This window comes from Lathamus discolor, chromosome 5 (assembly GCF_037157495.1).
Source record: "Lathamus discolor isolate bLatDis1 chromosome 5, bLatDis1.hap1, whole genome shotgun sequence".
In the NCBI taxonomy this organism is placed as follows: domain Eukaryota; kingdom Metazoa; phylum Chordata; class Aves; order Psittaciformes; family Psittacidae; genus Lathamus; species Lathamus discolor.
Window position 1 is genome coordinate 80,562,299 of NC_088888.1, and position 15,359 is coordinate 80,577,657.

At 34.7% G+C, this 15,359-nt stretch overlaps 1 protein-coding gene across 1 annotated transcript in view; it reads right to left on the bottom strand.

Moving 5' to 3' along the window:
• The window catches only part of LOC136015959 (regulating synaptic membrane exocytosis protein 1-like), a 231,854-nt gene that overhangs the window by 40,558 nt on the left and 175,937 nt on the right, over positions 1-15,359 (bottom strand). Inside the window, exons 8-14 of the mRNA XM_065682610.1 lie at positions 13,099-13,222; positions 5,709-5,755; positions 4,477-4,589; positions 3,322-3,452; positions 2,834-3,005; positions 2,546-2,702; positions 1,312-1,383 (exon numbers count right to left, since the gene is read on the bottom strand). Coding sequence (XP_065538682.1) covers positions 1,312-1,383; positions 2,546-2,702; positions 2,834-3,005; positions 3,322-3,452; positions 4,477-4,589; positions 5,709-5,755; positions 13,099-13,222 — 816 coding nt within the window. The remainder of the gene's footprint in view (positions 1-1,311; positions 1,384-2,545; positions 2,703-2,833; positions 3,006-3,321; positions 3,453-4,476; positions 4,590-5,708; positions 5,756-13,098; positions 13,223-15,359) is intronic.

The window sequence follows — 15,359 nt, forward strand, 5'->3', positions numbered from 1 at the left end:
TGGATGAAGCCTTGGGTGGGATGGTTTAGTGTGAGGTGTCCCTGCCCATGGCAGGGGGGTTGGAACTAGATGATCTTGAGGTCCTTTCCAACCCTAACTATTCTATGATTCTATGATATGCCAGTATCCGCACTGCCAACTAAAAAAAAAAGAAAATAATAAACAGGGAAAAAAACTTAGAACCTCTGCTTTATTTTTATTATAAATATTCAGTCTCTCACCTGATGTAAAAATATCAAGAATAATCACTTCATTAAAGCAAATATCGTTACTAGACCTATCAGAACAAATTTCCCTCTTAGCTACTCAGGTGGTTAAGTGTATTAAAGAAAGGAAAGAACCCAATCAAAATCAATGGAAAGAGAATTTGGCTCAATAAACATCAAAATGATATTACGTTAATAAAATACATTATTTATTTGTATGCTTACAAAATTAGTAATTAAATTGTCAGATCTCTGGTTCTATGATTCTACGATTCTATGATCGTTTTAAACACAGATCAGGAAGATAGAAAGCTTTCTAAATCCCACCACGATTTGATTTAGTGATTTTCATCAGGAAAACTGATTTAGTGCTGGCAATAACATAGTGACTCTTCAGTTAGTTTTGGGCAATTGGGAAACATACTCATTTGACTTGTGGCAACAGTCAAATAGAAGTTAAATAGAATGTGATACCCAAAGTGATCCTCAAGATTTTCAGTATGTAAGGAATGCTGAACTGAAAGTCAAACCATGATAGTCTATACAAGTACATATTCATGAACATTTAGGGTAATGACAGTTCATGAAGGCTTATGAAACTAGAAAAGATAGCCATGCTCCATGCATCTTAATCTACAGCCATGCATTTGCAATAAAGTCCATGGGAGACTGCATTATATGTAAGTTTCAAGCAAAATGCAAAATAAAATAAATAAAAAAAAAAGAAACAAAAAACTTGCAATAAACAGTGTAATCTTAGTTTTTATTTCAAAATTATTTTAAAACTTAATTTATATTTTAAATAATGCTTGGAACATTATGCAGTGTTGTGGTTTAAGCACAAACAATTCGAACCATCCAGTGGTTCACATATGAAGAATGATACTTAAAAAAAGTATAAACAAATGGGTAGAAGAATCTTAGAATTAGCCATGATTTAGGACAGGCACCATGGATTAATCAGAAGAACTTTTTTTTTTCATAATGCACTCTCCAAAACAAGTATCCTCAATATTCCAAAATGTTATAAAGAAATAAAAACAAACAAGCAAAAAATAATAATAATAAGAAGAAGAAAGCAGGACCATGCTGTTCACCCACGCACCTGGAGGAACAACTCCAATACCATCATCAACATCATAATCTGAGATGTCACTATCACTGATTGGCCGAGATCCTGCACAACAGTAAGGTAAACAAATACCTGAACAGCTGGTTGTGTTATCAAATGTAAATATATGTTCATTTAATGTACTAATGAAATTGAAAGATGATTTTTAAGTCTAAACAATAGAGAACTAAACTGCGGTGACAGACAATTCACGAGATAGCTGAGGCAATTTAGTATCTTACAGCTGCTGCAGCCCCCTTTTCCCTTCTCTTGCCCTCCTGTCCACAGTAATCCTCTACTATGATATTTTACCTCATCAAACCCACAAAAAGTTAATTCTAAGAAAGAAGAAAAAAACCCAAACCTTTTGTGCTATTTCAGGGAGCAAGCTGAATTAGCTTGCTGAACAGGAAAGGAGAGGTGGCAGCGGATGGTGAGAGAGGGGTAGAGAAAACAGCACTGCCAGCTTTTAGGAAAGTTCAAATGCCTCATGAAAACTAATCGTTAATTTGCTCTCTCTGTATGTATCCTCATGTAGCAATTACAGCACTATCACATTTTTATAATTCATTCCTGAATGTGCACCGATTTTCTATGCATTGGCGGGAATGAATAACTTTCATGTTTAAGAAAAATCACAAAAATAGCTTGGAAACGTATTTTAAAATACTTCCCTACATCCAACACATTTCTAAATAAATCTTAAATTCTTTTAGATGACCAGAGAAGCTATAATATTAAAATATTTCAATACATTCATTATATTAATACGGCTCATACAAACCTGAAATCAGACTCATTGAAACAACTGTACCTCCCAAATACACATATTTCTCTTTGCTGCAAAAGTACACTTCTCATTACATAATGAGAAAACTGGAAGTTGAGAGTAGCTTTATGAAGAAAAGTATATTTAAGCCTCAGAAGTTTTTAAGGACTTTTTTTTTTTTAATAAAGAACTTTTAACTATTAGAAAATAATAATGACGGAAGCAAACATTTGAAAAATTTTCTTTTGCTAGTGAAAACCAAACCAATTCTGGCAGGTTTCACATACTTGAAAGTTATGTGTCACAGGTGAAAGGCTGCCATGTCATAACGTCAAAATTTGCATCCCTTTGCTGCCACATATTTTCATTATGTTTAAAGATGATTAAATAGTATTTTTATCTTGCATAGGAAGCATTTTCAATTCAGATTTAAGAGAGATGAATGGAATTTGGACCTACTTTGTAATTTTTTGCTAGTGCTTTCTCCACCATGAACATGTCTTCTTGGCATGAAAGGTGATGGCTGAGGCAGAGGTAGTGAAGATTCATCATGTGTCTGCAGCTTATACCAATGTGGTTCATCATCTAAAAGGGCTGTCTCGAGCTCTATAAGAATCTAGTAGAAAAATTAGCAGGGTTTAATTTTACCTTCAAGGCACACACACACAAACACATGTTTAAAATATATATGCATATGTATTCAAAACCGAACAACAAACTCAGGACTAATGTGATTGTATGTATCACCTCTCCAAGAAATTCACTCTCTTCTTCTTGTACTCTTGGCTGATCCCATACGGTTATTTCAAGCATTCGTTCTCTAAAATCTCTACGATGTACATGTGAGTAGAGAAAAGTTTGGTTCCATTTTGGCTCTAGACTTTTCTTTACTGTTTTGGTCCTCCTTTTACTCTTATCACTGAAACATAAATATTTGTTGTAAATTGTTTGTAGAGATAAAACACAAAATGCATTCTACTCATTAGCACTTACTGGTTTCATTCTTTCTGATCTGATTATGCCTAAAAAAGTATTCGCAGTACAGTGGCTTGCATTCATCCAAAGTCCACAAAGTTAATTTGATACTGACTAGAATGTTTCACGTGCCATTTTTGTTATAATTAATCTATTAACAAATTATAAAAAGGAAATCTTTACTTCATAAGCATTCCTTTAAAAGTAGATTCAATGCATAGCAAATTACAGCATAATTTTCTAAACTGAAATACTACCACCTTCTGTCTGGAAGAAAATACATTTTCACATAGGGATTCCTAGGGCGTCCATCTACTCTTGGTGGCAAATCTGTTGCTTGCAGAACATTTACTATTAACTGATGTCCCACTTTGTCGTACCACAGTTTAACCTATGAGAATCAAGTTACCAGAAAACATTACTGAAAATGGAGAAAAAACAGAGTTTTCAGAATGCATCACATTAACCACAATGTAAAAATAACCACTGTTTTCTCAAAGAGACAATGAGATATATGTTATTTCAAATCCCTTATTAAATTAGAAAAGACGGTGGTACATATCAAAGACTTTTGTATTTACCACAGCTGAATAAAAAGGTGGTGCCTGATTATACTTACATCGTTTGTTGTACTCCCTGCATAAGCTCGAATCTGTGAGTGCATTTAAACCAGCATGTTTCTTAGCTTTGCATGTCAAAATTTACATTCATACAGAAAGCTCTGACTGCAGCTAAACTCAACACGTAGTTGAATTCTACTCTGATTTCTTACCTTGAAAATGTTCTTATGGAAAGTATAATATACAGCTAAATAATTTCTTAAGAGAATCATAATGTCATGAAATTATTGAGCCTGCTCTGTACTTAGAAATTACAATGATCAATATAAAAAAAAGTAAGAATGTACAAAACATCTAAGTACTCACAGTATAATTAATAAGCCCAGTTTCAATTAGAGTTTCAGACAGTTCCAGAAGGTAGTATGTATCAGAATTAAAATGCAAAACTGAATAGTGTAACTCTTAAGAAATATGCAGCTCTTTAAATGCTCCCATAAAGAAGATAAAGTCAAACTATGCTTATTATCTGTGGATTACTGGGCACATACAGAAGAGTTACCGCTTTCAATGCAGAGGGTACAAGATGACAAGTTGTAAGGCATTTTTATGGGCTCTCGATGTAAATTCCTGTGCTCTTTGTTGTATTAAGACAATAATTCTATACCTTTGCTGTGCTTACAGTGATGGCTTGTAAGTGTGTAGAGAGGGTCGTAAAAAATATTTGAAGGATGTAAGGCTTTACCAACAACAGACATTTCTTTTGACCTCCCAACAGACCTTGGGAATGTGGGTAACTGAAGGATCAGCACTTCGCAGGTTTTCATTAACAACTCAGGAAAAACAAAATATGCTCACAGAAAGCTGCCCTGGTAGGACTTGTGGTGCATCCCGTAGGGCTCCAGGGCTGGTCGGAGATATAACAGAAATAGAAGGCCTTTCCATCTTCTGAGATTCAAAAGAACTTGAACCTAGAAGCACATGAGAAACACATGAACTTCCTATCAAAAATTTTGAAGCTAATTTGGAAAACTTAGGAATTACCTTTTCTTTGAACTGTGTAAAGTTTGTATTTATACATGGTATAATTGGATTACTATACGGAAAGATTTTTAAACTGATGCTGCTAGCATGGTGATGATGACTGTTTGGATACTCTTACCCCAGATTAAACCTGCCATTTTTTGTTTAATTTAAATAACATATACAAAAAGTGCTCCTCATATAGCAGTGTCAAACCATACCAAGTGTTAAATAAAATACTGTCCTCTGAGAGAATTATGCATCACCTCCGCAAAACCAAACTATTCTATGATCTTATGATTTAAAGTCTTTGATGAATAAACCCACACCTGTTGCACGGATTATATTCCTCATAGCATCTGAAATTGCAGCTCCCAAGGAACTGGCACACAGGAAGGTACATAGGATGTGCATCTGGCATAAAGAATGCTGTGGTGCCTGATGGACATCAGTAGCTCTCCAGCAGAAAAACAGAGACCTCACTGATGAGATGAGCTTGTGACAGGTGTAACAGCACTCAGTGGCCCCACAGGACCCTGTCCCAGGGAATATTTCTGGTTTCATCTCTGACAAGGTTCAGATGAGAAAGGACTGGGAGCCATGGCGCTCACACATTCTACCCAACAGCGCTCAAATGGTATAGTTATTTTGAAGTTCACCTAAGCAACATCTTCTTGTTAAGGAAAACAGAAACAAGAATGTTGGATTTACATTGGATGGTGCAAGAGGTGAAATCCTGACACCATTGGTACCTCTGGCAATCCCTTATACCTTTTTCTTTCACGTTACGGCAAGTAAATGACCAATTTGGGTCACAGCATGTGGTACCACTATGGTACTAACACCACAAAATATAGAACACGACATTAAAGTCCTGCTGATGTTTGTAATATGGGTAGCTTTAATCAAATCTATACTGTTTTGTATCTAATACACAAGAGCAAAACGCATTGAATTTTGTCATACAAAAACCTTGCAGCTAATGCAGTCTCCCACAACTCATCTTTAAGAAAATTCATAGCTGAAACAAGACCATGCTTACTGAAAGGAATGAGGTGTATACTCACTAGACTCTAACGGGGGGTGAGAAGTCTCGGGAATCCGTGGAATATCACTAAAATGCGAATATATACATAGTAATTAGAAACAACAGAGAAGCTTTCTGCTGTGACAAATATGTTTCTGAGACTCTTTTTTAGAAATATGGAGCTGTATCTGTTCTAATGGGTTATAAGGAAACAAAGAGGACATATTTCCCACTAGAATTCTTGAAAATCTTACTAATGCGAACTACTTTCAAGTTAATGAACAAGCAGACATAACAATATGAACACTACAATGTTAATATTGTGGATGGATTCCACAGTATTTTTACAATAAACAGAACAATAAAAGAACAATAAAGTTAAAGAGTTCTTAGGGAGAGAAAGGTGGCAAAAGGTAGTAGAGCTACAGACATTCAACTATTTTTGGAGCAAAAAAAAGCCAAAAAATAAGACATAGATTAACTCACTAGTAATTTTTATATAAACATCTCAGGGAGTTCAGGGAATGAAATTGACGAAAATGTCTTAGAATAATAAAAAGAAAAAGCAAACAGCATTAGCAATGTTAAGCAAAAAGGAAAGGCAAACAATGTCAGCAATGTTAAACAAGCAAAAGAATAATGCATTTGTTCAAAGGCTAATAATTAAAAACCAAACAATGGGTACAGACATTTTTCAACATTCACATATCCAGGACATACATAGGTATAAGCACAATCAAACTGATCAGTTCCACACATATCTATCAAAATTTTGCCATCAGCAAATTTATTCTTTCATCAAAATGTAGATGACGCTAGCTCCTGGCTCTCTTCTGTTCTCAGCAACCATTGAGAATACATTGCAAGAGCAAGAAAACAACTGTTATTGTACAAATTGTTAGCACAGCAGCAGAGCAGGAAAATGGAAACAAATCTCTTCAGTGAATTACGTGTAAATATTTTCAGTTACACAAAATAACTCAAAATTAGAACTACAATAACAATTCTGAAGAACACTTACAAGATTTTATGTCTAAAACTGAGCATTTTGAAGGTCTTCAGACACTTCGGTTGAGTGAAACACTATCTTATAGACTTGGAAGTCAATAAAATTGACTCCTAGGTAAATAAAAGTCACTTATGAAAAAGACATACTTAAGTCAGGAAAGGAATTTAACTGTGACCAATCAGTTAGCTTTTCATGTCCTGCAATTTAACCTTCTGGTGCCTGTGTACTAAAAAAGCCTGTTTCAGCTCTAAGTTAATGTCTCATATCAGCTTACATCTCACATCACTAAACAAGAACGTGCTTCTCTTTGCCTTGAGTTTGCAATTCAAGAGTAATGTGGTTTCCTCAAACTCATACAAATACAACTGCATTATGCTTTCTTGCCATGGCACTGTACTACTTTACAAACACATATAAACAGATTAATGGCCTGTTGCACAGCAGGGCTGCCGCACAGGCTTCTTCCTCTTAACGTTTTCTCTCTTTCCAGGACAGAATTTCCAAAGCAATTCTCAGCAGTCTGAAACATCTACTTACCATATTCAAATAGATTCAATACAAGATTAAGTTTGTAATGTTTTCTTTCGCTAGAAAGAACAGTCATCTGCAGTATAGCATTGCTCAAAATAACATCAAATTTAGGATGTCTAATGAGGGCTCATACGTGCAAGGTGTGTTTCAACATAAGAAGTGCAATCTACAGTGTCAAGCTGCAGAATCCCTGGGTGGGTGAAGAAAGACACTAATATGAATTTTGCTCAGATTTTTATCCATATTGCTAACAATATGGTAGAGAAAAAAGCTAAAAAAAAAAAAAAAAAAAAAAAAAAGCCTCAAATATTAGTTACTTTTATATACTTGTGTGCAGTTCTGGTGTCCTCAACATAAAAAGGACATGGAACTGCTGGAACAAGTCCAGAGGAGGGCCACGAGGATGATCAGGGGACTGGAGCACCTCCCGTTTGAAGACAGGCTGAGAAAGTTGGGGCTGTTCAGCCTGGAGAAGAGAAGGCTCCGTGGAGACCTCATAGCAGCCTTCCAGTACCTGAAGGGGGCCTATAGGGATGCTGGGGAGGGACTCTTCATTAGGGTCTGTAGTGATAGGACAAGGGGTAATGGGTTAAAACTTAAACAGGGGAAGTTTAGATTGGATATAAGGAAGAAGTTCTTTACTGTGAGGGTGGTGAGGCACTGGAATGGGTTGCCCATGGAGGCTGTGAATGCTCCATCCCTGGCAGTGTTCAAGTCCAGGTTGGATGAAGCCTTGGGTGGGATGGTTTAGTGTGAGGTGTCCCTGCCCATGGCAGGGGGGTTGGAACTAGATGATCTTAAGGTCCTTTTCAACCCTAACTATTCTATGATTCTATGATTCTGTATAAGCACTTATATATATATTTATATAGTTACTTTATATAAGCACTTTTATATACTTACGCTAAGACACCGTTACACAGACTGACACAGAGAACTCTTAACCATAAATCAACACTACAATTGGACCCAGAGTTTACAAAAGGAAGAAACAGATACTGAAATGAAGATGCCATATTGCCTAAAAAAAACAAACCAAGGTTGAGAGTATCTTCCTCACTAAGAGCTGGTGATACAAGTCTGCACCATGCAACGCAACTGGCAATAATAATCAGATCTTTCTTAAGACTTTACTCGTCAGACAGGAAAGAACTGAAAGTACAATTTTTTTTTACTGTAGTTACCTGAACTCCTCATAATCCTTATGAAGAACTGACAGGAACAGTGGAAGTTAGAACATAAATTTTGAGTCCAGACAAAAAGCATAGTTTGCAATAGAAATGTTACTTGAAATCTTTAAAACTTAATGGTAAAACTGCCAGCTTTTTTCTTTCCCTGATATATATATGATATATATTATTTAGATATATTTTACATCCATATTTATATCCAGATATATATAATGCATGCTTGTATATGTATATATGTGTGCATATATACACACACACACACAAAGTATTGCTAGGAAATCTCTTCCCTAATGTGTTTTATCTTGTTTAAGGACAGCTCCACACCAAATTGCAAGACACAAAAATAAAAGAAATGAATTAAGTTTATATGCAACATAGTTCTGATCACCACACTCGTGGCTGAGTTTTCTAACAAGCTCTGTAATAGCTCTGCTTTCTGCTATTGACTTCAAAATGTACCTGAAGTAAAGTTATGCTTCTGTCTATATGTGAATTTCTTACAAATTCAATAATCCAGTTTACATAATAATTTCTTAAATATTACATGAACACAAGAAACTATAATCTAAAACTTGTTATGAAAAAAAATTAGTCTTATCTATCCTGACTTTATTTTTGGATTCTAGAAAATATTCTGACACTATGATTTACAAAAGAGCTTTACAGAAGAAATAGTAGCTCGTGACTTCAAATATTCAAAACTAGACTAGTCAAAGTGAATGGTAAAAATAAAGTAGGAAGTTGAACAACCTCTTATTTAGAAGAGTAACAAAGTTTTCTTCCCCTTCTGAAGCAGTGTGAATGTCTGAAAAGTAATGTAAGACACACATCTGGTAAAAGCTGCCAACATCAAACTGTCTTTCTATCTCTGCCTTGGAAGACAAAGATATTTTGCAGTCTTATGTGATGTAACATAAGATTATCTTATATCTGATCCTTTCACACCTCAATGAATGCATAGTTTACATAATGGTTTAATTTAACCAAACTATTCCTTAGGCTGAGACTACTCTGTACAGAAATATGGCTTGTGTAGATCACTTTTGTAAAACACAGGAACAGTTATAATTTCTCTGAGGGCTACAGTCAAAAGCTTGATCACTGAAGACAAACAAAATTCAAATGTAGTTGTAACCCACACTTTCTGAGGTTGCTCTAGTGACAGAGGTATCATCCTTTACACCCTACAGAGTTTCCAAGAGTTTCTGGGTGCCTGTCCCCAGAGCTCATCCTTTCCCATCATCCCAACCTGTAGGTCAATCTGCAGTTTGCATTAATTACATTACTTGAGCGACTCTCTGAAATTCAGTACTGCCTGGTTTATATGGAGATTCAACCTCCTTTTCAGGACCTAGAGCACAGTAGCAGAACTTGAATAGAGAAGCTGAATCACACAAGATAAAACGGCAACTTTGGCAGTATTCTGTGGAAGTCCAAGCAAAGGTAGCTAGCATCTAACAAAGAAAACAGAGACACATGAAAAAAACATTTTCTTTACCTGCACTGTCCCATAGAGCTCACCCAAGCACACAAGAGATGGTAAGTTGGTTACCATGCCAGGTTTCTCCTCCAGAAAACAGTGCCAGAGGATTTTCTATGCCGTCCTGTGTTAACCACCTCTCACATTGTATGCATATTCAGAGGTAAATCCTTCCCTCATATTTAGATAGCCAACCCATTAATTCTACTTTTTATAGGTTTCTTCTCTACCTTGCAGTGCAATCATTAGCATTAGAGTCAATTAGTTTTTATGAAATTGTCACAGTACTATTGTGGTTATATTGTTTGTTGTTATGCCTTTAACTGCTAATAGTGTTACACATTTCATATTGTTCTCTAATAAACATCCTACAATTATCCATTTCTCAAAATTGCATTTACTGGTAGACAGAGAAATCCAAATTTACAAGACTGAGCAAATTGGTTAGACATCAATTTTGTAACTGGCAGCCTAATCTGTGGGCAGTCTAATTTGCAGGTTTACTGTCCTCCCATTATTCACTTACAGGCTTTTTAGATCTAATATGGTAGGACTTTCCAAATCAAGACCATTAAAAGTGCTCATACATTGCTTGCATTATTAATACTGAGAGATGAACACAAATTATGCAGACAAAATATCATTTTTCAACTCTTTCGGGAACCTATTTCCTCACAAGAAGTTTAGGTGTAATGGATTAACATTTACTGCTATATCAGGCAGCTTCAATTTTGCTGACTCAGCACCTGAAACTGATGCAAACTTGTGACACACTAGATTTGTTGGATTAAATAAAATATTGTGTTATGAATTTGAAAAAATCACAGTGTGGATAACAAGACAAGGAGAAGCTAGGGGGTGGGAAGAAAAGTCATCTGTTAATGCAAGGAAAATATTCCACATAATGTAACCAATTTACATGGATTTTAATTATTTTATCTTTTTTTTAAAGGGGAAGAAAAACAAAAAAAAAGAAAATCCTGTGCACTATGTCCTGTTAATGAGTATCAGGATTTCCCTCTTTGTATGGTGTCTGATATTATTTTTCTTTTAAGATGACAGACAGGTAAATCCCAATGTGATACAAAACCACAGGACGTTGACTCCTTACTGCTGGAAAAAGGAAGCATCCCTCAAAACAAACCTCAAACAAACAAATGAAAAAACCCCAGTCAAGACACAAGTCTACCAGAATAGCGCTATTATAGTATGTGAAAACCTCCATGCCAAGACTCCATGTATCTGAAAATAAAACCACAATCTGATACGTTTAATTTTTGCCTGTGTCTGGAAAAAATATGCATGGGTCATCCAAAGCAAAACTTTACATTTTATTGGTATTACTTACTACTTCTGGGTGCACTTCTTTAGTGCAAAATTCACAGCTCAGATTCAGAAACATTCTTTGATTTTGAATGCACTTTTGAATGTTCTATGCCTTGGTTCATGGTATTTTCTCTTGATTTTTCTTCAAGAATGTGTCATTCGAATGTGGTTACTTTGTACTTAATTTTTTTGAAGCTATTAGATTTATTAAACTCATAAACTAAGATAATTCAATTGGTTTAATACTGAACTTCTCTTAAAAGTTGAAGGATATATGACTTATGAAAATATACTGATAACTGTTAATATATCTACAGCTTATTATTTAAAATACTAATCTAGCTCCTTCCTTTCACAGCAGCTGTACAAATCAACATTCAGGCTTTCTTCAACTGAGACACAGAGGTCAAGTGATGTCCAATATCAACATATTTATTTCCTGCTGATTTAAACATAAAAACTAAACTTACAAAAATCTCCTAATGATACTTTAATTAAAAAAACTTCGGACTGAATTATGTCTCCTAATTCAATCTGAATGTAAAATAAAGTTTCTGGTCGCCCCCAGTCTCCATCTGAATGGCAATTTTAGCCTTTAAAAACCACTATTATTGCATCAAGCTTTTGTTTCCCATTAGAAGGTGAAACTCATAACTGGAATTAGCATCAAATGTTAATTTTATTTAAGTACTTTTAACAGTGCCATCAAAAAAGGCAGAACTCATTTGCAAAGTATATCTACACTTGCACAGTAAAAAAAAATAAATCAAAAGCTGATATGTAATAAAGGTGAAAGACGAATAATTTAGTCAGAAAGAAAATTAATATTGTTTTTTGTTTCTAAAACTGAAAAAGTATCATATTTGAGGCAGATAAAAATATAATTAGGTTGAAAACTAACAAATTCAAAATGAAATAATCATGCATTCATAAGGAAGAAACAGTTTACTATATACTTACTTATATAATTATATAATATAAACTATTATATAGTTACTGCAGGACAATGGTATTTAGAGACTTACAGTGAGTGCACATAAACTCTGGGAAGTTGACAAACTACACAGAAATTTAAATCCTTTTTTTTTTTTTTAACTAACAAAGAGTCACTTTTATTGTTAATCATGTGACTCCATTTTTGCAAATAAATATGAATTTACAATGTATGATTCATATTCAGTCCTGTAAGACTTAGCTCAGAACAGTTTTAACAGAGTCGTGTTCAGGGAAGGAGTGTAGATCATCGGTAAAAAACTGTGACAAATGCAGGGCCAACTTCACTAACCTTACTAATGCAAACAGATTTTATGATCCTTCAAAAGCTTATCTCGTAAATCAAGAATACAAGAATTGTTATCACAAACACCCAAACCTGGATTAATAATAAATAAAAATAAAGGTTATAAACATAGAATGGTAATGCTAATTTTGAATGAAACTTTTTGTTTCCACTTTTGATTTTGATGACAGTACCATCTAAGGTTAAATACAGTCTTTTCTCTTAAGAGTTTTGGTTTTCCTTTTTTTGTCAGTTTGCTGATGCCTCCTTCTACTCATGAATACTTGTAAAAGTTATTCTTACTTAATTAAGTGAAGAGCTTGAAAAATAGATTTTTCTCATGCACAGGTCTACTTGATCCACCAATTCTCCTTTGCCACTTGGCAAAAACCTTTGGTTAGTACTTAGACCATACAGGAAACAGCATTTACAGTTATAAATAACATTGCAAAGATCCAAGATTGTAAATGGCAGTGGAAGAAATGGAATATACAGAATGTCAATAAAAGAAAGTGAATCATATTCCATCATTAAGAAATAAAAAATAATTAATTCACAAATAGTCCTATTAGTAGAAGTAATAACTGTGCTTAAGAAGCAAGTCTTTAGCCTTACCCAATAGGCCTTGAAACAATAATTTCAACTTGAGGTTCTGATTTTGATTCTAAAATAATGTTGTAAACTTCTTCATTTGTAGCTCCAGGCAAGGGTTTACCATTCCATTCTAGAACTTCATCCCCTTGAATTTAAAGAGAAGTTTATCTCATTTTCAAATTCTTTTACAAAGAATTGCAAAACATTTATGGGATCTATATAACCAGGTAACATTGCCCAAAATGAATTTGTGCTGAAACACAAAAAACATTTCTAAGACATTATGAAGGCTTCTTTCTCAGAACACAGCTACAATTGGTACACACAAAACACATTAAAGAAACCACTTGTGCAAACGTACTAAGTATTTCCAAAATAATAAAGGACATGCTATTGTGCTATGAAATGGAAGAGTCTTTTTAAAAGATCCTTTATTAACTACTGGTAACAAACTTTGAAATCAGGTTAATCTTCAAAAATAAAAAAAAAGTAACCTTCAATACTTATTTTTAAGCCCTTAAGAATCATGACGTTTTATTACAATTTATATACTGTGTGTTTTGAGTTCTCTTCATGAAGGGCAGTCTTCACTGTCAGTGTCAAACTAAGCAAAAATAAAAGCAAGGAGTAAAAGGAGTAAGTCACTACTTGAGGATGTTTGGGGGGAGGGGAGGGATGGGTGGATGAGGGAAAGAAAACATGATGCGAAAGTTATCTTTTTTTTTCAGCTTGCCATTTCTGGAATTTAAATAGTAAATACTTTAAAATGCATTTTGGCCCTAATATAAAAAGGTGAACATCTTGAAGTATAGTTTCTAAAGAAAGATCAGTACATACAATTAAACTGCAGGAAGGATAGGGGAAGTTTACACTCATACCCCATCATATGCAGCAGTCAAAACTTTACAAACACTATCTAATGACACAAACAACTTTCTTCACTATCAACATACAAGCAATGTTTTTATGTTTATCAGGTTCAGTCAGGAACAAAATCCTTCAGATGCTGGCTCTGCTCCTTTTTGAGATCTAAGCCGAATGATCAAACTCACACTTGTTAATAAGCCAAGAAAAACTATCCTAACTGAAGTCCTATCTACCAAAAGATGTGACTTCAATTTCTCTTTATGCTCAGAAATTGTTACTCTTTTTTTCCCAAACAGCCTACATTTTGGTATTTTAAGAAAGGACTCCACTCTTTCACAGTGGAAAGATTACTCCACTGGCTTTCAAAGCAATTTGGCATTCTTTAAACATGAGGGCTTGCTAATGACAGACTTAGTACATGATTGCTGACTAAGGTTTAGTTTTCTACTATGTTGTTTAGCTGAAATGGTTTCAAATATTTTGTATATTCATTACAAATGCTATGCTGGAGGTGGGGGGGGGGGGACAGAAATTAGATATTGCCTAGGAACATCATTTAAAATTCATACAACTCAGTGAAAACACACACAGTTTCTTCTGTCATTCTGACTGTATTTTAAAGCTAACAACCGTTATAAACGAACATGTTGATTTTCCCTAAAATAACATCTGTTTCCTTGAGAGATAATTGTCTTAATCTGGAGAAACATATCAGGCATTAAGTGGAACAAGATGTGACCAGCTTTGCAGTACTCACAACTTAATAGCAAAAACCAATAGGGACATATGCTAACTTTCTAGCAATAAAAATCTAAACCTAACTTACACAGCAATTTATCTGTCATATTTTGAAGATGACAAAATACCTGAAACATGATTGAGAAGCCTGAAGAGAAACATGAAAGCTGTCTGTATTGCTGTTTTAGGGGACGTTTTTTACTTTTGAGAGTCAGTTGGAAATCCAACAGGTGGAAAAAAAAATTGCCAAGATGATTAAACGTAAGATCATCATAGTCAAAATGCTAAACTAACAGAAGTGGCTCCAATTACTCTTGCTGAAAACTAAATCCTAATGGGGACTTGAGTGAAATGTCATTTCTGCTAGTTCTAACCAGATCACCATCCGTCTTTTGCTCAGCGTGTCCAACTTTTGGTCTTTTTGACCAGCCATGCCCTTTCACATTGTCTTTTTCATCTAAGATGCTGATTGTAAGGCTTACATTCTGATTTCTGCTCTCAGTAACAGGCATGGAAACAGGAAAACAATGTCCAGACACTCAAAACTTTGACATATGTAAACCCCAACAGGACACGTCCAGTTTGTCAGTATTTCTCTTGTAGTAGAGGAACCCAAATTGGACACAGTACTCCAGATACAGCCTCATAAGCACTGAGTAGAGAGCAACAAGCACTTC